Source organism: Lepidothrix coronata, unplaced genomic scaffold (assembly GCF_001604755.1).
Source record: "Lepidothrix coronata isolate B3197 unplaced genomic scaffold, Lepidothrix_coronata-1.0 Scaffold95, whole genome shotgun sequence".
In the NCBI taxonomy this organism is placed as follows: domain Eukaryota; kingdom Metazoa; phylum Chordata; class Aves; order Passeriformes; family Pipridae; genus Lepidothrix; species Lepidothrix coronata.
In genome coordinates this window covers 2,256,220-2,281,200 of record NW_016690275.1, presented here as the reverse complement: position 1 = coordinate 2,281,200, position 24,981 = coordinate 2,256,220, and the positions used below count along the sequence as shown (strand labels likewise).

Genomic DNA, 24,981 nt, shown 5'->3' with positions numbered 1-24,981 from the left:
CATTAAGAGTAAAGTTGCATTTTTAACACCCTGTGTATCTCTGTTAAATTTCCTGCTAAGAACCTTCAGAAGCAGGTCTTTGAGAAACACTCTCTTTAGAGAAAATCCCGATGATTTAAATCAAGGGATTTTGAAATGGACTTGTTCAGTTTTGGTATTTACTTGTTTACAGCCTAGGAAAGGTAGCTAGAGATGAACAAAGGAGCTCTTCAAAGCCTTTCTGCAGAAAACATGTTTTAACATCATTGGAAACACAGTAACAGGTTAAGACTCCCAAGCATTGGTCTTTCTTTAGCCAAAGCATCTATTAATATAGCTGCTTCTTGTAATAAAGAGGGAGGTCTGGAGGGCTCTGAGCGGAGTGACGGAGAGGGAGGGGATTTAGGACTAACAGGTGGTCCTGAGACGTGCTGGCTGACGCTGAGCTCAGAGCGAGCACACTCTGTGTGGGTATTCATGGGCTTTCCTCTCTCCAACTGGATATATGTGCCTGTTGTTCCTGGTGTAGCTGTGGAGCCCTTTTAGCTATGGCAATAAGAAGTGACTTGAGCAAAACTATCAGGAGGATAGCACGTTTTTTTTACTGGTTTCCTAAATCATTGAGCAGTTCGAGGAGGAGGACAGTAAAACTTCTCTGGAAATCTGCTGGTAAGTCTGCTGCTCTATTTCTTCAGCCTTCTTTTCCTGCTTAAAAAAAAAAAAGGGGGGGAAAAATATTAATTTCCATTCAACTGGTTAACTTTTTTGGTCCAGCATTGTTTGCATTTTGCCATTCTTTGAGGCTCATTAGACAAAACCATAAAAATATTCTGGAAATGCAATAGAAGGTTCATGAGGCTTGTTCAGATAAAGAATTCTCTTGCAGATGCATAATTTATTCTTATTCGTGCCAGTGATATTTGGTGTCCTGTTTTTTGTAGACCTTTTTTCTCCCTTAGGTATGTATATAGGAGCTCTAATATGACTCAAATAATTGCCTGAAAATTATTTAGAATTGCCTTGAGCTGTTAATTCATCTAGAAGGCTGTGCAAAGACTGAACTGACTAAAGACCTCCATTAATTGTACCAGTGTTGACACAAAGCAGTGGGCAGCATTGAGAGGGCTTGTGTTCAGCAGTGATGCACTGGCCTTCACTTCCATTTTATCAGCCGAAATGCCTCTCAGCTCACCACTTAGTAAAAGGCAGTGCTCCTCATGACAGTTCAGTGCTCTGATCCTTGTCCAGTCCTGGCAGAGAAGTGTTTGCATTTGTCAGATTAACATGCTCATAAACACCCTTAAAGCCCAAATACTGTTTTGTTCCCTTAGCATGGTCTGTTAAGGCCAGTGCTGAGGCGTATTCTCAGGGGGTTGGAAGAACACGCACTGCCATAGTGTAGGAAGCTGAGTTCTTTCTGTTCTTCTTGAGGGACTAATGGTACAAGATCAGTTTTCTTTTGATTGTGACTCTTTGGACCAAAATGGTGAACTTGTCAATTCTGCAAGTATTTCAACATTAGTAGCAAATTTTTATTTGTATGGGATGGAATTTGTGTCATTTCCACAGTTGAGCAATTTAGTATTGTCCTTCAGATAACAATCTGTGACTCTTGAGATGGGAAGGACAAGTTGTAACTTCTGAAATCTGTCACAGAAACATTGTTGGGCCACAAGTCTAAATGACATGTGACTTTTTCCCTTGGGAAAGAGATCAAGATTTCAAATATTGAGGGAAATCCCAGCTCATCAAAGTCTGTACAGAACTTTCCTTGATGAAGCTAGAGTTTTGATTAACCTCTCTTTGAATACTGGTAATCATCTCAAGTCTCCTAATATATAAAGTCATCGTGAGTCCTCCTAACACATCAGATCATTCCTGCTTCTCTTTTGTTACTGTAAAAAGTATCAATAAATGCTACTGAGAGCTTTAATTGCTAGCAGAGTTACGCATGTGAAAATGTTTGCATGCATTATCTTTTCTCTCAGTAGTACAGAAAAATAATTGCATCCATGACTTGTAACAAGAAACAATGTGAACTCTGAGTTCTTTAAAAATAATATTTTTTCTGGGTTTTCTCCCATATTCCTCTACATCTACTGGTTAGAATAAAATTTCCCTTTTTACTATTATTTTCATGTAAGTATCAGCATCTCTTTTGAACTGAATACTGTTTGAAGTGCCCTATATATCCTTTTCTATCTGTGCAGTGAGATGATCACCACAAAATTGTGGGTTTGATGGAAAAGTGTATTTTAACAGACAATTACATCTGAGCAGAAAAATCTCAATGTGAAAATTCGACTCAAACTTCACATAAATTTAGAGAAGCCAAACTCATTGAGGACATCTGTAATAAACTGGAAGCTGAAGCCTGGTGCTCCTCACACAGGGGAGGGCATACAGCTCCTGCTTGCACTGATGTTTGCTCTTTAGTCTTTACAAAGACAGCAAGTGGTCTGAAACCTTAGCTACCCTGAAGTTCATGAACATTTCTGCTTTTTTCTTCAGTGTCCAGAATTCCACTTGGGTTCTTGACAAATTACAGAATTACTCACGTGCTTCCTCAACTCTGAAACACCACGTTTTTGTAACACTTAACCAAACCGTCCTTATGTCCTTCTGAGAGAGTTCTTCAACACATAAGCTTAGTCTGAGCAGCATTGACCATTCCTTGGTACACAGAGAGATTTGTTCTTACCTCCAGCACACTAGAGTCTTCAACTCTTTCTGTGCCTCTGTCTTTCTTGTGGGTTTTACTCCAGGATTGGCACTAACAGAATTTTTTATTCAAGATGAGCCAGGACCCAGGATGAGGCAGCAGAACAATTCTGCATCACTGGGCTTATTCCACAGATGAATAACCCAGCTGACAATTAAAGCTTTCAATGATCCTTACTGATAGTTTTTAGCTACTTACGCTTTAATAGAAAAATTAACATTTTAACAGCAACAAAAGAGAAACTTTCATGATTTGGACATGTTAGGAAGACCAGAGATTACATTTTCTAATATGCTTTGTCATAGACTTTATGTGATATCATTCGTCATGTGAACCAAGAGGTGGGCACTGTGCCTCTGCATAGTACCCTCAGACTTGTTGCTTTTGTTCTGCTTCTGTCCTTTCATATCTCAGGATGCCTTGTCCTCTCTGCTTGACCCAGATATAAAATCTGCCAAAGCACAACATTAGTTTTTAAGCATGAAAATGAATTCAGTACTGTTGTAGGTCACTGTGTTTGGGAAGTTGCATTTGGTGCAGTTTTAGAAAGAGCTATCAAAGCATAATTAGGTAACTGTTCCTAAAACTCCTTAGTTTTCCAGCCTGTCCTTGGATGGATACTTTGGGATTGTTGACCACGGACATTTGCCTACAGCTAATATGTTCTTTTCTAAGTACTAAAAGAACGAAGAAAATTTGAGAGTGCTCTTCAATAGCTGGTTTTTATTAAATTGCTTACTAAAGGACTAAAAAAATATCCTAGACATGCTTCAGAGTATATTAAATGTAGCTGATAATGTTTTAAGTGCATTTAGTTTAATCAAGGGTACATAAAATTTTATAAGAGGCTTAAACTGAGGGATGTAGTAGTTAGGCTTCTGGAACCTTTATTTCTTTGAAATATGTTTCCTACAGTATCTTAATAGAATTTGTGTTGACACATCATGTGACTGGAAGTTTTATCATGATAAAGTACATACACAGAGGGAGATATATTGAAAGACAAAAGAATTAGAAAAAATGTGGAAGACCAAGATAAGACTATAGAAAGCAGTGACCAAAAAAAAATCAAAATAGGCAAGTAGCTCCTATTTTCTCTGTCTTATAGCAGAGGAATAAGGTGAGGGTGACAAATATAAAGGAGATAAAAGGATTTTTTATTATTTTAAATCCAGCATGTAATTAAATTGTAGGACTCATTACCAGAGGATGCTGCTGAGGTCAGGAATGTAACAAGATTTAAAGAGGGTCTGGAAGAATAAGAATATTCAATATTATGATAATTGAAGCTACAATAAGAGCTTTGAAATACATAAATCTTTTTGCTTCAGGGTTTAAGCTAATTTTTAACAATTAGTGATTAATTTGAGATAATTTTGTGGCTCAAATCCCACAACTGTTACTGTTCTTGCAGTTTCTTCTGAAGCAACTAATTCTGTCTTTTGGTAGAGATGATTTTATGATCTGCATTGATTTAAACCTTTATGAAAATTTTCAGGCTTCTACAGGAGAAAACCAGATTTTGAACCTGTTTATAAAAGAATCCCATAATATCCTGTGGAAAACATGAAAAGCACAATGCTTGCTGTCATTATGTTTTACTTTGCAAAACTGCCCCAGTGGCAAACCCTGTTTGCTCTGAAGCCATTATAATAAATAAATAACTACAGAAATCAAGTTGATCTGAGGTGGGTGATTTTGTGTTGTTGTGTTTCTTACCAAATCCTGCTGGTTCATGAAGAGCTTTATTCTCAGCTCTCAGCTGGGGAGAGTTCTCATCATTTTGAGCTACTGTTTCTACTAGGTACTTTGGAAGGCTCTTTCAGAGAGCAGAAAGTGAGGATTTACTGACAAAATCTTAAACTAACTGTATTTCACACAAATGGAATTTGATTTTTACCCTTTACTGTTGGTTGGTGTTTTTGCAGCTTTCCTTCTCTAGGGAGTTACCCCTTTAGTCTTCCTCTAATGTTAGAGTATTTTTATTGATTTTGAAGGACTTTTGGTCAGCGTGGTCAAGCATCCAATATAAAATCATGTTTACATAAGAATATGTATTATGGAAAATAAAAGAAAACCTTTACATGGGTATGATATTTTTTAAAATTGTTACTTCTTACAAGAATTAACATATAAAGCTTTAACTGATCATACAATAAGAAAAGTCAACTTTGAGCTATCTCTCTGAAATATATCCAGATGGCAAAATAGATCTATAGCACGTATGGGAAGGGGGAATATAATTTTAGCGTGATATGTCAATTTAGAATGTCTTAGTTTAAAATATTTGTAAATTCTCTTTTTTATTTTCGTATTTGGCCAGCTAACATTTGATGGTTTATGCTGCAAGCACCTGTGTCCTTATGTGATCTCTTTAATTGGGTTATTCTGGGAATAGTTTGGGTATGTAGAGGTAGCATCCCTGTCATTTGGGAGACTACGTAGCTGGGAAATTAATAAACAGATAATGCCACTGTATTTCTGTGTTCTTGTCAAAACCCAGTTGGTGAAAGCCATTGCCTCCTGGCTGCCTCAGACCAGTAGCATGTCACACCTCTGCAGTCTCTACAATCAGATCTGTGTCTTCTGCACAGATACTGCAACTGTCCAGTGAGCATCTATAAGTCTCCTGTGTTTTTAGCTGAAAAAAGTTCACCTGGTCATCCCCACAGTTCGCTGAGGCCCCTACATATCTGGGATCACCAAGGCTCTTGCAGGCCAAGCTTTCAGGGCTTGCAGAGGGGTACTCAGAAGGAGAGTGGAAGTGATGGAAAGAGTTTTGGCCTAACACAGATGATAAATGGAGTGCAGAGGCATTTGGGAACTGTGGCTCTGGAGCATTCAAGCTCGTGTGTGTGGATAAGATGATTGCCTCCAAGGGAATATCATTTGAAGGATTAATTAGCTGTGTTTGGGAGAGGGAGCTGAAGGAGACTGTCTCAGTGGAAGCCAGCTAGGATATAAATCAGTTATATTTCAACCGAATGCAGTAGAAGACAAGGTGAGTTTATGATTGCAGGTGGCTGTTCTGGAGCGTGGATCCAACGAAAAAAGGTCACATCTTGTTGAGACCTGCTGGGGTGGGTAACCAAGACTTCTGATCCAACTTCTTCAGGCTGCTGTCCCTGTTTATTTCCTGAACTATGGCTGTGATTTACATAGTGCTGGAGATGGGTAGGATACTGCAGAAGACTGGAAGCGGATAGGAGATGATGGCATTTTACCATCAGACCAACAGGGTGTGTAGAGTTTTCCATTTATTTTGTTCATCTACTTTGGACATTTCAGCCCATTTGATTTGAATGTTCTTAATCATCCTTTAAGAGCCTGTGTCCAATGTTCATTGAAGAATATGAGGATTATTGATATAAGTGTGCCATTTAAAGATCCTTTGTGTTGTGAAAGCATGATTTTATTTCTAGTCTCCTTTTCAAAAACATCTCTACATATGCTTTTCCTATGTCTTTTCATTTTAAGTAAATATATAAAATATTTTCCTTGTATGATGTGCTTAAAAGTGCAGTTACCTAGTTAGAAAGGAAGCTGTGCCTATATCTGTAAGAAAAATGCATTTATTAACAAAATGAAAAAGAAGCTGAGTGTGGGGTGTTAGTGTTGCCGGGTCACCAGGCTAGTTTAAAGTTAATTGTAGAACACTGTAGAAGAAACACATCGTACTGAGTGACTGCACAGTAAAACATAGCTCAGTGTGGATAAATATGAACTAAACCATATGGGAAAAATGCTGGCTGTACATATAGAGCAGTGGCTTCTAATTTAGCTGTTATCACTTGGAAAACAGAATTAATCAGGTGGACAGTTCTCTGAAGAGACTCATCTCAATGTTCAAGAAATAAAGTGAAACCCCAGAAAACTGTGCTGTGCCTGCATGTCACATGAAGCAATTTAGTCATCCTGCCCTCATATAGCAGTATTTGAAGATAAAACCAAAGATTTTGAATTAGCTAGGAGGTTAGTAAACTCTTACAGACCAGGGCTTCTTCACTTGGTAAGAGGCAGCTTGAAGAGAATATACGTTTGTACTAATAAGAATAGTGTGGAGAATTGCAAACAGAAGAGTTGTTTACTGTTTGTCATAGTGTAAAAGTTAGGGCCACATCATGAAATGGCCAAGCAAGGAGCTCTTTCAAATACATATGCACGTACATAAATTCAGTAGTGGAACTGACTGACATGGGATGTTTAGGAGACTAGAAGACTCAAATTTGTTCAAGAAAGGATTAGATAAATTCATGGAAGAAAGAGCCATCAAGGGATATTAAATAAAAAGATGCAGATACAGCCTCTGGATCATTTATTTGTTTTAAGTTGCAGATTGTTGGAGAGTAGAAAGGCATAAGGGGGAAATATCACTCAAAAGTCACTTTTGTTTTCATATATGTGTTCCCCAAGCATCTTCTGGCAGGCTCTTCCCAAGACAGGATACTGGCCTAGATAGGTCTTTGGTCTAACTCAGTTCATCTGTTCTTGTGTTTTTCAAGTGCAATACTGATAAAGGCCAGGGAATACGAAAGCCTCTCTCACTGTTGTTGTTTTCTGTGTGACTCTCCACCCATTAAATAACTGATGGCTTTTTTGTTATTCGTGAGTCTGAATTTTTCCAAGAGAGATGCATTCTGTCAGTGTCTAAATTGTCCATGGCATGTTATTCTCTGTAGTGGTTTTCATTCATTGCTCTTGCCAGTCATGTGGCTTTTGCAAATTGCATCATGTGTTGTTTTATTCCATTTCTCAGATAATTAGATGAGATGAATGCACCCTTCCAGTAAATTTCTTTTTCTTTGGCTCTATCAGTTTTAAATGAGACAAGAGAAATCTCTTTGTCTAATCTGCCCCCCTTCCAAAGGAAAATCCTGATTTGTTCCCGGAGATTTATTCAGATTATCATAAGCCTGTGATAAATGTAAGAAAAAAAGTCTGTTCAGGGACTGAATTTCATCTAATGGGCCCAATCACTGCTTGGATGAGGGTTACCAAAGTGAATGTCTGTAACACACGAGAGATGTCAGCATCACCAGGAATTGCTAGTACCCCTGATGTCTGTTGTGGGCTTGCTCTTCTGAAGTATTTCAGAAGATTTAATTTTACTTTCTGTTTTTCTGCTGCTACATTTCTTGTTTCCTTTGTCAATGACAAGCAATAAAGGCTGAAAGATGCTGTTTCTCTCCACTGCATCCCTGTGCTGCCCTGGGAGCTAGAAGGAAGATGAGAGAAAAAAAGAGGATGATGAAATGTTGTGCATTAAACTAAGCAACTCACCAGTACAGCTGCCTCAAGGTCCACTATTGGGGTTGGTGAAGATGACCTATAACATCTGAAATAAAAGCTATGGATTGGTCACTTATGAAGAGTAACATTAATAAATTAGTAGTGTGGAATTACCTGTTTTAAAGAGATAATGTAACATTAGAGCCCAGTATGTAAACATAGACCAAGCTTGGATGCGGTCTGCAGTAGCATGTTTAGAATTGAGCTGTACTCAGCATTAGAGGTGCACAAACACAACTATTTTTGTATTAAGCTTCATTTAATTTGATGGGTTTGATTCAACTTTTTTTCTCATTTCATATTTAAACATAATAGACTGCAGGTTTTGTTTGGCAGGAAGTTCAAGCTTTTAAATTTCATGTGATCTGTCACTTAAATGTCTGGCTTCCATCCTGCTAGGATATAATTGCTGTTTTAACTCCTCTAATGGATTGATGATTAATCCTTCAGCAGCAATTCAGAATGAACTCCAGTATTGTGGCGAGGTAAGGTAGGAAAATCAGATTTCTTCTGAGCTCTCAGGACTGGTTTTCTATGACCCATCTTCTCCATGGACTGGAAGTGGTACGTCTTGTTTGCTATTAATTCCATCAAGAACAGGGAGTTTGATAACTCAGGTCTGGTCAGGAACTCACAGTTCTGGGAGTGTCCTAGGCAGAACAGACAGATAGATCTAAACTATACTTTTCTTTCCAGTTCTTTCTTTTTGGTCGTGTTTCTCCTAAAGGGAAAACAAAATGAAGTGCTGATTTGTGAGTATGCTTTATGCTGGCTATTTTGGGGATTCGGCAATAGAGGGCACTAGAGTAAACGCTTTCAAAAAGCAGTGTTTTAATTGGATTTGCATACAAGAGTGAGAGCTCACTTCGGTTTTTTATGTGGAAGGGATTTTCTACACATTTGTTTAGGTTTTTAACACTGGAAAGAGGATAACAGCCAGAACAAGTGGAAGTCCCAAGATACCAGCATGACACGTAGTGGAACTATGTAAATACTTTGGATCAATTTTTGACTGCTTAAACAGATATTCTTCTGTTACTTTCAATCACATTTGCAGTGCAGAAGTGTATGCAGCAATGTGTTCCTGAGCCACGTGTTTATTGAATGTAGAATCTGATGATGCCTTTAATTCTGTCAAAGGTGTATTTCAAATGAATTTTATGAAGCTGCCCCAAAAGGAAAACCAGGTGTGAGAATATGTGTGCATCCACATCCCCATCCTTGTTCAGGCTCCGTTCTCTCAAAAGTTGGGAATTCAGCATGTGCTCTGGGCTGCTGCATTTTGTGGTTTCCACATGAAAATTTAATTTAAAGACAACCAGGGCTGCTTTTAAGCTACTGGTAGAATGTACTGGGTCTGGTGGATTAGGTAGGGAGTTGGGATTCAAATGCCTGTGGACAGGTTTGTCAGAGGAAAGGGTCCATAGCTACTATTTTACCATCATAGCCACTCTGCTGCCACATTGCTGCTGCAAATGTAGATCAGTGCAATGCCAGGGCACCGTTCTGGCTGCCTGGCTGTGGGAAAAGTTGGAGAGAAGCATCCAGAACTTGTTGGGGAGCTGCTGATATCTGTCCCTCTGCCTGCTTCCAGCCTGACTCTGGGGCTGCATCAGGTGGGGGGCTCAGCCCTCTGCTCTTCTCCTGTGCTGCTTAATGATTTGTAAAGATACCTAACAACTACTGCAGTCTTACACAATTTAAGCTTAAAAGGAAGAATTACTAGTTCTGTGGGAGATCAAATGTAAATAAATTATTGTAAATTGATTTCGAGGGCAGGTCAAATCTAGAATTTTATCTACAGGGCACTTTTTTGTGTGTGTGTGTCATAACTTCACTGCAGTTTTAACATCAGAAACAGAGAATCAGGTTTGTTTTCTGTGCCAGAAACACAGTCGTTTTGCTCTTGAACTGAAGGAGAAATACAGCTCCTTTGTGGTACATTGGTGTTTTCACTGCTAGACATGGTCAATAAAACCTGTCACTCTCCAGGTTCATCAGATTTTCACTGTCATTTTCTCCCATTAGCCTGTGTGTGATGGGTGTGTGGTTTAATGTGTCTGCAGTACAAAAGCACTCTCTGAAGTCTGTCATGAAAGGATAGACAAGGTGATGCATCAAGTTATCTGCCAAGTTTTGTCTCTAATTCCTTGTTTGAAGTTACTGCACAGAGGAATTTGGCCTCCCCACCACTATCTGGCATGGAGAAGTGGGAGCCATAGGCTCTGTCTGCTGGACTTAATGAGCAGTTGTTTCTCTGGGGTCTCGTCCCTGGAAAGGTGCCAACAGAATCTGAGCACTTTGTCATTCCTTTTGCCTTTGATGCAAAGCTTGAGTATGATTTATTAGTCTTTGAATTTATTAACAGGCTGAGTCTTACCAGATCTCACGATTTTCATATGTAGAGCTCTGGAAGACAGCAGGAACTGCAGTGCTACAGGGTGTTTAAAAAAATCAACTAAATCTTAAGGTTATCTTAAGGTTTTTGTCAGAGAGGGACAGTGTCCCTACAAGGGGACCTCAGAAAACTAGCTAGGTACATAGGAGGAGAAGCTTGCTTGCTTGAAACCCCTTTTTCCCAGTTTCATCGTTTCATGTTCAGTCTCACAGCTCAGAGCAGAAGGAATGTTATCAGCCCAAGAAGGTTGTTTCTTAAGTTGTAGCCTGGAAGTTAAAAAACTAAAGAATACCATAGATATCTGTGTATCAAGAGGACCTAAGGAGAAATGAGGTCTCCCTTCTCCCTCTTGTTCTTGTGCCCAGGTACTTCCAGAGGAGCCCTTACAGGGAGGAGGCATTTCAGGCTGGGGAGGGAGAGCTCAGCCCTGTACCCTTCAGTTTGCCTCCCAGAGACTGGCATATCTAAGAGCTCCCAAAATCATGAGAGCCCTGGGACAGTCTCAGGAGGGGATGTATTTCAACTTTCTAGCTAGCTGTGATACTGAAACAGATAAAGGAGATTGTGAGAAGTAAATATAACCTAAACTTGTATTTTCTTGTCTTGTGCTTTTCTTTCTAAAGTGTTTCCACTATTGCAAATTTATGTTTTAACCCTTACCTCAATTGAATGAAATAAATGTTTTCAGCCTTGTTTGCAAACAGATTTTCTGATTATTTGCCAGGGTGGCCTGGCAAACAGTGGGTGTTCTGTTTCTGTGGGAGTGGTGACTGTAAACAGGACTGTACGCAGAGCATTATCTAGCCAAAAGAGGTGCAGTAGTATTCAGGAGCAGCAGCCTGTTTATAGGCTGGTTGTGTGGAATCCCAGGTTTGTGCAAGAGTGTCCTGTGACAAGTCTTAGCTGGATCCTGTTGGCAAGCACTGGAAGGAGGGAGAAGACTTGAGATTGTTGTCATGTTGATAAAAATACAAATGAGCTTTACCAACAGATTAAATTTACTTTAATTCTTTAATACTTCAGAGTAAATAAAAGGAGTTTGTGCCTGTCACTTTGGGTGAGGTGCTCAGAGACATTTAAGCACCTGAGAACCAGGGTGGATTTTAAGAGCTGAAAAACCCTTCCTCATGAATGGTTTTTACAGTCACTGGCATCAAGAGTGAACAATCCTCCCTCAGTAATCAGGGACCTTCTCTGTGGCAACTGCCAGCAAGCTTACCTGGCTAACAGTGGTCTCTTGGAGATGCTTAATCTATTCAAACACCTACATCCCAGTTCTTCAGTGTGCAGCTAGGTGGCAATGTCTCCTTCCACTCTTTGGACAGGCTGGTAAGCTGCCCTGGCATGCCAGTCCTGGCCAGCCTGCCTCACAGCCCCTCCCCCCGGGCTAAGGATGACTTTGACATAGAACGCATGTGTCTTGGTGTTTACCATTATCTAGCAAACCCTCTGGCACGAACCAGGTTAAGATAAGCTTGTACAAAAAAAAAAAATATTTAGAAGCTCTAAAATAGACTACAGGATTATAGAGGTTTGTTAGAGGTACCAGCAGCAGAAACTGAAAAAAAATTCACTTTAAGCTCTTTAATCTAAAATATCTGTCGTTCCGTCCTGTTTTGCAGTTGGGAAGCTGAATTTATTTGTTAACCAATTATTTGCTATATGGTGCATACAATCAGAAGTATGGTCCCTGGGTTCCCAGGCAGCAGGGATGTTAGACAGTCCCAGGCTCATGCAGGCTGCTGATTTTTATGCCTCTTCCTCTCCTTTGGACCTTGCTTGGAGTTCTCTGTCAATGATTCACTCAGGGAAGAGTTTTCTCAGCAAAAGGCTGATTGCTCCCTTGGGCTTTGCAAATGTAATGTCCTTTGGATGTGGCAAAGTCAGGTTGTTGCCTGCCTAGAATGATAGATAAACATAGCTAAAAACTCTGATTCTTAAGTGGGTCAGTCATACAGCATTTTTTTGTGTGGTACCCAAACTTGAGCTTGGTAAGGCTCTAGGCAGACAAAACTGAGTATTTGAGTTGGATCCTGGACTGTTCTATTAGAGTTAAAGCACATGCCTTCTGCTGAGTTCCAAATATATGAACTCATGATTTTGCAGGTCTGTGCCATAGGCACTCTATCTCAATCACCACGAGTAGCCTGTTACAGGAGCTTATCCTGTTCCCAGGCCAGAGTTCCTGACCCTGAATGGGGCCATGGCACTTATAGATAAAGTTGCAGTTAAAGTTCAGGCTTCTTGGAGAATTTCCCTAGGAAGCAAGTTAAGCCAGTTCTATGGTCTTTCTCTGCTTGGGAAAGTGATAGAGGATCCTCTCTGTGGGAAGTGCCCCATAGAGGGCTTTATGACCTGTGGCCATGAATAGCCAGTGTACCTGTTGAAAGCAGTCTACAGAGAAACAGCAGAAGACCTTATGTGGCAAAGTGGTACTTGTGGATAGGCACGTGTTTACAGGGGTTTGGAAAATGTGGGCGTTGCTGGATCGCAGTCTGATGTAAGGCTTATGTAGCTCCACAACAGAGAAAGAGCACAAAATACACACAGAGATCCCTCGGGGGAAAGGATGGCCGTAAGGAGCTTGGAATGGCCATAAGGAGACTGTCTTATCTGTAATAATAGGGATCCCTTAAAAATCACTAATTGGGTAATATGGTTGCCATGGACTTTATTTTAATCTCAGGCTGAAGTTAAGTGTGACTAAGATATAAAAAAATAATCAGAAATAAAGGGAATTCCTTAAAGATAAAACCAGTGTTACAGCAGGGCTCCACCCTGTAGCAACCGTGCTTAAACCTTCCTAAGGGCTGTTTATTCAAATAGGTTTCTTGTTCCATCACAGCATTGACTGAAACTGTTAAAATCTTTATAGCAACTTTAACATCAAACTAGAATGTAGACATTTGACCATCAGCAGAAAGGAGAACAACAGAACATATATTAAGAATAAACTGAAATGTGACATGCTGATATTAATGTATTGTGGAAATTATACGGTTCAATTTTGCCTTGCAGGAGAAATATTGCTGAACTTCATTCTCCTTCCTTTTGTGACCTACTGCCTGAAAATGGATTAAAAATCAAAGTATTAAGCACCTTACATAGTCCGAATATTTTTCCAAGAAGCTTTACAGGCATACTTTCTGTAGAGCAAGCACAGCAGTAATCTCTCTTCTGCTTGCTGGGAACCAAGGCACAGGCTCTCACATAAAGATTATTGTCTCAGTTTAAGGAGACTGAGGTGTTTTGCTAAGGAGGATGAGTTATGAGGTAGACTATCCGAAATTAAGAGGCTCCAATCGAGGAAGTATGGAAAAAGGAAGAAATATCAACCCTTTATTAAAGGATATATGTATATTGGCAAAACCAGCAAAAGAACACAAAAACAACTAAACAATAATCCTGTACCCAAAAAGTCCCCTTCAGAAAGGGAACAGTCTGATACTTCTCTGTCCTCTAGAACAATTCTAATCACGGTTGGCAGGAGCGCTGTTGGATCACTGGAGGCACAGAGCCTGCAGTGCTCTGTGTTGGTCAGCAGGGGGCGCTGGTGGTTGCCCCGTGAGGCCCCGGTGTGTGGGAGAAGCCCACAATGGAGATTTCCCCCCACCAAGGAGGCGAAGGGGGAAAAGGGGAAAGGAGGGCAGTTTTTTTCCCATGAAACTCAGGCTGTCTGCAGCTGGCTGTGGCTGGGACTCCCCACTTTCCTCATCGAGCACAAACTCTCTGATGAAATCTGAGCAGGTCCGGCTGGTAACAGAGCAGACTGTAGGCAAGTCGAGGCCGGAGAACAGCCAGATGACCAGGTTGAGAGCAAAACGGCCTCAGAGCTTTTCCAGCACACACCTTGCCCCCGTTAAGGCAAAAAGGTGAAGTGCTGCTTTCTAAGGAGAGGAGGGGAAAAAAAACTCCCCCTTGCCCCCCAGCCTTAGAGAGGGCCATCAGCCTGGAATGTAGTTCTGCCAGCCAGCTCCTTTGTGTAGGTCAATCACCCAACACAGAAAACTGTCTTCCCCATTCAACATTCCTTCCCCACATTGCAGCAGGGAAAAGAAAATTCCCGTTTGTTTTTTTAGGACAAGAAAACCCATGACAACTATTTTACTTGATAGCTTCCTAACATGGCAGCAGGACTAAGTTATACACCCTCCTCATGCTTTCTAATGACTTCTTCAGTCTTACTGTGGTTGATAAATAATGCAAAGATAATACAAATTTGGGTATGAACTTTCCATGTGCTTCAGTTGCTCAGGCACAACACACATTTTGCATATCCATTTGGAAGTTAAATTTTTCTGGCCCATCACAATAATGAACATACACATTTCCCAGGCAGGGAAGACCACAGCAGGATAGAGAGACTTTGCTATTGAGACTCTGCCTGCCTCTGCCTGGTTTAGTAGTGCTCAATTACTAGGTCTGATGTTGAAGCATCTGTTGGGTTGCCTGCATGTTCCCTTGCTTACTTTCTACTGCCCGGCCCTGTAGCAAATTGGTTATGGGAACAACTATTTACAAGTTATCAGGCAAAATCAAGTTTAAGGTGAAGAAAAGCCAGACATCAGGTAGGGTCTATTCATGTAAAATGAAAGTGTTGAAGTCTTACATTTTAACATTGTGAAGGCAGGATAGGAGTAGTCTTAAGTTCATGCAATTTTAAAATTTGATAAGTTATTTTTTTCTATTACTCTAGTGTCATAGGTTTACATGTTCTAAAAATCCAAGCAGAAATTTTCCTTTCCCCTGTCCCACTGTAAGAGAAGGAGGTTGAACGAGGAGGGGAAAGGGGTAATTAACTGTACAAAAGAACTAGCTGGCAGACCTGCATTCCCAGCTAATAGCCCTTCTAAAATCTGCAGGGAGTTTTTTTCTCCTCCTCTCCTTACAAACAGGGGACACTTGACTTTTCTGCCTTAACGGAGGCAAGGGGGAGGGTGCTTGTGTTTTGGAAAAGTTTTGAGGCCGTCTTGCTCTCGATCTTGTCATCTGGCTGTTCTCCGGCCTTGGCTTGCCTGCGCGCTGCCCTGTCTGCAGCCCGAATCTGCTGGAGATTTTGCAAGATTCATCGGAGATTTGTGCTTGTCGAGGAAAGGGGGGAGTCCTGACCACAGCCAGCTGCAGACAACGTGAGTTTTGTGGGAAAGAAACTGCCCTCCTTTCCCCTTTTCCGCCTTCCCCTCCTTGCTGGGGGGGGAGAGCTCCATTTCAGCTCCTCCAGGTATCCAACAGCGTCCCCTGCTGACCAACACCGAGCACTGCAGGCTCTGCTCCTCCAGTGATCCAGCAGCGCTCCTCCCAGCCGTGATTAGAATTGCTCTAGAGGACAGAGAAGTATCAGACTGTTCCCTTTCTGAAGGGGACTTTTTGGGTACAGGATTATTGTTTAGTTGTTTTTGTGTTCTTTTGCTGGTTTTGCCAATATACATATATCCTTTAATAAAGGGTTGTTATTTCTTCCTTTTTCCATACTTCCTTGATTGGAGCCTCTTAATTTCGGATTTACAATTGCTGAGAGAGAGGAGTTTAGTCTACCTCATAACTCATCCTCCTTAGCAAAACACTTCAGTCTCCTTAAACTGAGACATCTAGTCAAGCCACTGTTGCAATAGAATAATAAGGTTCTTTATTATGTCTCAGTAGTTGACAATGTAACTTTTAAAGCATAAGATTTGTATGTTTAATAAATCGACACTTGCTTTGCATTTCGTAACAATTCAGGACAGTTATGCATATGCAGTGTTCATTGATGCATCAGTTTCATAAATAAATGCAGTGTACAGGACAGTCTGAGCATTAGTAAAATAAACCTGTTAGCTTTTCTAGATGTCAGGGAGTGCTTTTATCACCTTTGCCCAGTTAAAGCCTCCAGATCTTTGATTTCAAAGAACAGAATTCATTTCAGATCACATCAGGAAAGAGCACCTGGTTCTGATTGCTTTCCAAGCAGAAATAATATGGCAATCCACACTCTGATGACCAAAACAGTCTTTCCAGAATAATAGCTACTTTTTGAACTCATGGAAATTTTGGGAGTGCTCCAGTAAGGGATTACCAGAAAGACATATTTTTTTTTAATTTGCTGCTGCCTGGACCTTTGTGAAACATTGTATGCCACGATTGGAATAAAATAATCTATTTAAAGCTAAAACAAATATGAAAAAAAGATTTAAAGTATTACTGTTCTAGAAAAAAATCATCCTTTTTCTGATCTTTCTGAACTTATAATCAGTATGTTAAAATCTAGCTTATGATTGAATGTTTTAATAGATGAAGCTTTTACATTTTTTGCAATTATGCCTACAATAGCAAGGTGGAAATTATGAGCTTGTCTTACAAATAATATTAGGGACTCACAAATTAAAATGAATATAAATGACAAACAAAACAGCATTGAGAGTTAATGTTTCCTAACTTAATAAGTAATTCTGTTTCAGAACACTGTTTAGCTAACAGACTTTCCTAATATTATTTGTGAAAATGCGTCTTTAGAATTGGGCATGCTCAGTATATATGTTTGTGTAATCATAGAAAGTTGGGGAATTAGCAAAGCCTGGTGTCCTACAGATTTGTGCCCCATTCCCCATAAGCTCCTCACCATGGAGGTGATATGCAGTAGCTAGTTGTCCAGACATTGCCAGACAATGGTGTAATAAGTGAATTTTGCCAGCCTTGCCTTGAGTGTGGGTATTAGTTTGGGTCTCCCTCCTTTAGCCAGGAGATAATTTTCATAAAACTTGTATGAACTTAATTAGCTTTTAGGCCATGTGTAGTTGAAATAGTTAGCTCTTGCAGAGTTACAGGGGGAGAACAGAAAGGTAGACATGCAGTGTGATCTCATAAGCATTTTTTCTACAAAAGAAGGTAACTCAACTTGCAAAGTAAAGAACTCAGAAATAAGGGGAAAAAAAAAATCAAAGATTACTTTCATTTGACCTTTTTTTACTTGTGCATTACTTATATTGGTATATTACTTATATTTTTAATGAAGTGCTCCCATCCTGGTTTTCTCATGGAGCTGCCCTGTTCCCTCACCCAATGAACAATGGCTCCGAATTTTATTTATTCCTGTCAGGTAAGGATGAAGCTTTTCAACTGTGTCTTAGGGAGTCCTTTCCCAAGCAAAATCATTAAACTTGCCTTAGTGCACGTGTAGCACAAATACTGTATCAGGCAAAGGAATGTGATTGCATTACCCACATTTTAATTTTTACTTTTGGATGATCTGCTGGTACAGGGATCTTACATTAAAGATCCAGTTCCCAGCCAAGAGGAACAGCATTTCAGAGAGCACTGTCCTGTCTTGCCCCATAACACCACTGATGAATATGAATTGGAAATGGGAATGTTCAAGAATTTATTTTTCAGGCACTGTAATGGGAATCTAATCAAACATTAGGGAAACTGGTCTTTTTGAGAGGGAACAAAAAACCCACCCAGAATTCCTCTTTTACTATAAATCTGGAAAGTGTAAAGCTTTGTAACAGAAAAAAAATAAACTTAAGTGTAGTTTAGTTAGACAAAATAAAAGCATTTCCTCCAAAAGTCATTCTTGGAAATGGCTGAATTGTTTTAGCTGAAATGTTCTAAAACAAACAGCATGATGTTCTCCAGCATGGTAACTTGAAGTACAAGTGGTTGCTCTTTGGCAAAATTATAAGCAATTTAAAACCTAAAAATAGAAAGTGACATTCAGTGCTAGACAAAAGTGACATCATGAACTCTGCCCAACTTGCATAGAAAACTAGCAAATATAACAAGGCTTCCAAGCAAATACAGGTTGTTTTTGTAAATACTCTTGAAGTGATTCTCTCTTTGAGATTAAAGGGCATATGAATCACCCAATTTCTTACTAGAGATGGGGTCATCTGCCCCTGTTATAATGAATTTACATTTCTAATAGCCATCTCAGTTGACTTCGCTAGCCAGGAAGTGAAATTTCTGAATTGTTACTGAAGGCAACTTTGTGATATACCAGCTTAATTAGGCTTCAGATAAACCACTCATTCTGTTTTCAATATTAATGGGTATATTCTTAAGAGAAGCTAGAGCTTAAAACACATAAAACCAACAGTAATTCTATGTGGGTAGAATTTTTTATCTGTAAATCAAAAATATTGTGTCTTTTCTGAGAATGGCCCCTTTTGTGCTTACATTACAACAGCTAATACCTAGTTTGTGGCACGGACCTTTTGCAAAAACATCTAGCCCTGATCTAACCAAAGAACTGCTTAACTGCAGCCCTGCCAGTGTAACACTGGGAGGTGTGCTGTGCTGTCACCTTCGCTCCAGTGAATTTACATCTCCGCTAGTATGTAGCTATTATTATCTTTATGTGCGGATGGGGAGATTCAGTCGAGAGGTGGTAGTTTCTCTGAGGTCACGTAGCAAATGAGGATGTGTCTCACTCCTAGGTTCTGCCTGCAGCAACCTCATTTCTAAACACCACTTCTGTTTGTTGTTTTTTTTTTTTTTTGTGTCTGTGTGGGTTTTTTTAAGATTGCAAGTACACCTGCCATGCTCACTGCCAAGACCTGGTGCACCTGGGCTGCCGGCGGAATGGAAAATTAATGGACTGCCTCGCTCCGCATGACGCCTTAGATTCATCTTGCAACAAGGGTCAGGTAATGGATCTTGTGTTCTTGTAATTATTGCTTTCTCTTGTCAGCTTTGTAATGAAGTGTGGTCTGCCTGCCTCACCCAGGTGCTCAGGAAGAATGTCTCACTTAGGCATGGCCAGCAAACCTGGATTTCTCAGTCAGTGCTGTGATTTTACATTACCGCTGGGTCAAGGTGCAACTGGCTGCTGCCAGCTGAGTCACTCCTGCTCCGATTAGTTTTCAGCTAAACTGACTGAAAAGTAGTCCAGCAAAACTGTGGTTTTCCTGTTGGTTCGGGTCACTGTGGGGTCAAAACAGGCATGTACAGCAAGGGATGAGAACATGAGGACAGAACTCCTCTTCATACAGGCTTGTCCATACCACAAAGCAGTTCACAGAGTGATCATGATGGCCCAGGTGCCCTGTGCTGCTGGGTGTAGTGTCATAGGGAGGCAACTAAAACTAAGAGTGGGGTTATTTGTGACCATTAGAGATCCTACTTGTTTAGTGTTAATTCCCCAGTTCTTATCAAATCCCTGTTAGGGTAATTTCAAATTTCCTTGCCTGGATTCCCACTGACTTCAATGGCTCATGGTGTGCTTCCTCATTTACTTTTTGTCCTCCACAAAAGTCCATCCAGTCTTAATCACATGTTACACTCTCGAACATTTACACCTAACCAGTAGAAACTTCAGAGAGGGCACCTGTGATAAAACAGAGATACACTCCTTTTTTTATTTTTTGGAGACAGGAAGGATGAAAAAATGCATCGGGTTTTTTGTGTGCAAGTTCCTTTCTTCAAGCCTTTTATTTAGGCACTAAAAACCCCTTCATTAACCAAGGTCTGGTCTAAACTTAGACTTTTACTGGTTTAACTGGAAAGTGTTATTCAAAATCTAATTAGTGAAAATAAATTGGTATATGCATATTCACAGTGGTCGGTTTGGCCTTTATACTGTTTTTAGAACTCATATGCAAGAAATGTCCTTACTGGGGGAGAGGGAAAAAATCCCAATCGATCCCAGACCCAGCTATCATTGGGAATGTTCATATTATTCACTGTAAGAATCAAGTGATTCATAGAACAGTCAGACCTACCCTGGCTTTTACTATCCACAGAATTTCCAATCACAGACTGCACCATCCTGCAAACTATCAGCTGTAGAACTTGTGCCCACCCAAAATTCTCCTGTCTCCAAGAAGTCTCCTCTCACTTCAGCCCCACTGTAAGATGCATAAATGCATAAAACACACCAGTTGTACACCCTATATTGCTTTTCCTACCCAAAGGATATCATGTTAGCAGGTTTGTGGGGTGGGTTGTTTGGGTTTGGGGTTTTTTTAAATAATATTGTACCAAATAAGAATTTTTCCATTTAAGTTAAGCATATTTTGATATCTTACAAATATTTATGTTGAGGCCTTAAAAGACTATTTTGTATCTCAAGAAACTAGAACTCTTGGGTATTTTTTCTTGCAGTATTGCTAATTTTTAGTATAACTGCCTTTACAAGCTGCCCGGTTATGTACATGAAAGATTGTCCCATAAATATGTTACCATACTAAAAAAAGTACCATTTTTAGACAGTAACTTCTGCTTAAAATTTTTGTTTCCTGAAATCAGTCTGATCTGAGGAACCAAACTGATGCCCCTTGTCTTCAAAGTCATTACTGTTTTCCTACTCCAGTTTACCAACTTGTCTGACATGCAGTCACAGTTCATTGTAGTAACAGCCTTATTTAAAGGCAGATACTAAATAATGCTAGGGAGGACAAGGGAATCCTCCTTGAAGATTACAAAAGTTTATTCTAAGTCAGCTCCGAAGTCCAGCTACACAATTGTGAACCAAAGATGATGTACTGACATTTCAGTGAAATAGTCTGAGGAAACACAAAGCAAACTTAACTTAATGGAAAAAGCAGCAAGAAATGTTAACATATAGTTGAGATAAACCCCAGGACTTAAATTTCTCTGTGATGATACTCACCAGTAAATCAACTAAAATATTTTAAGTGCCTTCTCAGAGGATTCCAAATTAAAAAATAGCACAGCACTTTTCCTTCTCAGATTTCTATTAAGCAAAATTTCTACAGAATATATAGAAGGCCTAAAATCTGGCTAGAAAACGTGTGATAAACAAAGTTAGACTTTATCCTCGGACCTTGCCATAAGCATGTCAGACAAATTCCAGGAAGCATTTTTACAATTTCATTTTTTTTAGCAGGAAAAAAAAATGGAACTTGCTACAGACATGTCAAAACCAATTTTTATGAAAACCTAATTCTACCAAAAAACAACCCAGATAATTAAAAACCATATCTTGTCACACAAAGATTGTAATGACTTCTAGTGAACAGAGAATGTTCAGCACAGTCATGGAACAGGCTGCCCAGGAAAGAGATGGAATCACCATTCTGAAAACGTTCAAAAAACAAGTAGATGTGGCACTTAATGATATGATTTAGTGGGTGTGGTGGTATATTTGATCAGAGGTTGGACCTGATGATCTTGGAGGTCTTTTCCAATCTTAAAGACTCTAGGATTTTAAAATTTCTGAGACCCCTTGCTGAGCTTTCTGTGTGTCCTCCAGGTCATCACTGAATTTTCTCTGCAAGTGCAACGTTTTATCTTGTAGGAGAGATGCTGCTTCAGCCACCCAAACTGTGACTGAGGGCAGAGTGTCTCTTGTGAGCTCCTCATGACTTGCTGTTGGAAAGAGTGAGGGGAATAACTCAGATGCTGAAAGCAAGAGTAGCAGGGATGGGGGCAAGGAAGGACAGGGCAACATAGGTTTTGAAAGTGCGGGTGACTGTCAGCAAGACAATACCACTGGAGCAGAGAGAGAAGGACATTAAAACTCATTTTTACTCAAAAAGACTCATACAGCTTGGCTGTGAGAGATCTAAGAAAGAGCTAGTGCTGTCTTGGGTATGAATACTGAGCAAGGAAACTGTTTCTTGCTCTTTGAGGCTTACAGTACTTAGGGAAGCCAAATTTCATGTGCATTTGTTTGTGTGCAACAAGATCGCATCAAAGAAGTACTGGTTTTTTTCCTACTGATTTCCTTCCTCTTGGAAGAAGTCACACTTTGGCTGCTTGCAGTGGATGACAGTTGTTGCAAATCTCCTCTTTCCTCACTAGCTGTTTGGGTCAGTGCATGCCTGACAACTGATACATGTAAGATGAGGATTCTAGTGCTGTTCAGCATCCGTCATCCGTTGCTTTTGAAGCAGCAATCATTTACGTGCAGAAAACCTGGAATGGTTCCTGTTGGGTCATTTTCTTTGCACACAGCTGTCCCTGATGCACAGCGCAGAGCTATCCCTGGAAACTGCAAGGTTTGAATTCACTCCTTCCTCTGCTACTGACCTGCTTGTACCTCTTTGTCTTTCTAGGACTTGCCTACTTTTCTTGTAGGTAAAAAAGGAATTAGAAGTTTTTGGGAAAATTTTAAGATCTCTAAATGGGAACACTGTTGTAAAAGTCGGCATTTACAGGTTACTATTTAATTAGACACTCCCAGCTCAGCTGCCTTCTCAAAATTACTTTCCTTCCATGCTAAAATTTTCTGGACTTACCAACATTAAGGTGATTTTTTCCTTTCTGTTTAAAGTTTGAACCTACATCTCATATATAAAACTGAACAGGTGGTTTGTATATGATTGTGAAGGGGTCAGAGGATGGGAAAAAGACTGAATCTATTTTCTTTAGAAACTTATTCTTGCGTTCTTATTCTGTGGATGGTGTCTAGTCTGCAGAGTTTTAGTTAGACACAGGATCATGCTTTTGAAGCACATCATCCAGTTGTCTTCACTTCCCTTGTTTTGGTTGATATCAGGGAGCAGTCTTAGGGCACATAAAATTAATTCCACTTCAGGTGAAAATTAAGCTGTTTCCTGAAACCTCTGAGAAGAAGCACTCCAGGAACCTACCTAACACTCATGGTCCACAGGATCAAAGCAGAGATTTTCTTAAGTAAAACCTATGAAGTGTTTGTAATTAGGACTTTGGATTCTCAGCACCACTCACTTTCCTTTACAGAGCCGCTTGTGTTGCACCACTGTATTTGCTAACGTAGGTGTTAGATTCTTGGCACAGAACAGCCCCCAGCGAGAAGCAAACTGATATGTGTTCCAGCAATGCCCGCTTTTGCTTTATCTACATCGTGACTTTGAAAATCACATGGCATGCAAACCCAGATAATTTTGCATGAGCTATACTAGTCAAATGCATAGCTTCAAAGATCACACATGTATTTAGGATTGTCTCATCCATACAGTGAGCGTCGATTTAAAATGCGAAGGGATTTTGCAGAACTGCTCGAACTTTATAGTATTAATAAAGAGGAATTACTTGCTAACAAGCCTTAGTCCTGGGCTTTGTGCCTTTTCATCCTACTGAGATAACCATTTTGTTTTGAAGTGCAATTTGTTTATGTGGGCAAAGCACTAGTTTGAAGTCATTATATTGGCATTCTTGTGCTGGTACAATTTAGATCTCTTCTTGTAAAGGTACATGGCACCTCTTTATTTGTATAAGTTCCTCTACACAGGTAGATTATTACTTTGAATATGATGGTAGACAGTGCTTTGAGCCCTAACTCTATATGGCCTAAAACCATTTTAGCCTGGTTCAGGCAATGTGAATATATATTCTGCTTTTTCCGAGTGGTATAAACTGCACTTCATGACCTGGTGGTGCCCTGAGTGCAGCAGAACTTGCACCTTGGTTGTAGTTCCCGGTCCTGAATTCTCGTTCATGCCTGTACACTTTTGCATGTTTCCCATGCCCTTTCACTCCCAGTGGCATCTGCACTGCTGCTTTTGGACAATGCTGGTTTAAAATGGGTCAGGAAAATGTTGTAGCTTCTGATATTTGCTCTTGCAAAGCTTGATCAGCCCTTCAGTTCGCAACACAGCTTGTGAACAGTGCTGTCAGCACAACAGGGACTGGGTGTTGTGATGTAGCTGGAACACCTTAAACTCCAAATAACCCTGAACAAGTATCTTGTTGAGCCAGAGTTTGAGAATCTGGGTTTAGGATTTTCCTTGTGGGGAAGAGGAATTCCATACAGGCTCTTAACTGATTTTGCAAAGGGAGTTAAGAGATTTCCAAGGAATTTTCATCCTGTGCAATTCTGCCAGCAACTAGAGCACTTTGGTGCACACGAGTGTTCAGATAGTCTCAGAATCTGGAATATGGTCATGCTGCTTGACTTTGTAAACAAGTAATTGAAGCAAAAAACCTGAACTTTGAACTCCTTTCTCTGTGTGTGGAAATATATATATATACACATATATATATTTAATTACAAAAAGATCTAGGAAATTCCATGATGCAGCTGTTCTTAGAGATCATTAAGGCTGCAAGGTTAAATACTTGAAAATGAAAGTCACAATGTCAAACATACTGCAAGTACCCAGTGGCAGAAATATATGGCTCAGATGAAAAGGGGATAGTGTTTTGCTAATTGTGTGGCCTTAAATATTTCCCTTCTGAACAGACTTCCTATAGTGATTAAAGAGGAAATGATGGATATAGGTTTTCTGTGGTCTTGTAATAGAGCTCAGAAAGAACTGGGGAAAGAGTTGCCATTTTCTTCCAGGAAAAAGCAGAGTGGGATGAATAAAGCTCCTTTCCAGCAACCCTCTCCTGAGCTGCCACATTGCCCATTACAGGCATACCACCTCTGACTGACAATGCCAAGGCCTTCTCAAAGTCTGAGAAGTACTGATGACATTATGTGGACTTTAATTTTTTCCTGGTTTTCTATCACTCTGGATGGATAAAAATGTTGCAATTTTTTATGTATGAGCCACAGATAGAATTTATTTTCTCCTTCAAGATGACAAGCCTTCCGAAAGAGGTCTCACTGCACTCAAATTTTCCCAAAGGCAGAGGGTGGTCAGAGATGAAGTTTGTACAAGACCTGAGGCATTTGGTAAAGCATAGGAAGAGATATAGACTGTCCCAAATGATTTGGACAACAACA

At 40.0% G+C, this 24,981-nt stretch overlaps 1 protein-coding gene across 3 annotated transcripts in view; it reads left to right on the top strand.

Moving 5' to 3' along the window:
- RASSF3 (Ras association domain family member 3) overlaps positions 1-24,981 on the top strand; it is a 110,115-nt gene that overhangs the window by 13,629 nt on the left and 71,505 nt on the right. The window contains exons 1-2 of one of the 3 annotated variants that reach the window (XM_017822097.1): positions 346-648; positions 18,888-19,012. In XM_017822097.1, coding sequence (XP_017677586.1) covers positions 528-648; positions 18,888-19,012 — 246 coding nt within the window. In that variant the 5' untranslated portion in view covers positions 346-527. Of the gene's footprint in view, positions 1-345; positions 649-17,411; positions 17,464-18,887; positions 19,013-24,981 lie in introns of those variants that run through there. The other 2 variants (XM_017822098.1, XM_017822099.1) reach the window with 2 other exon arrangements.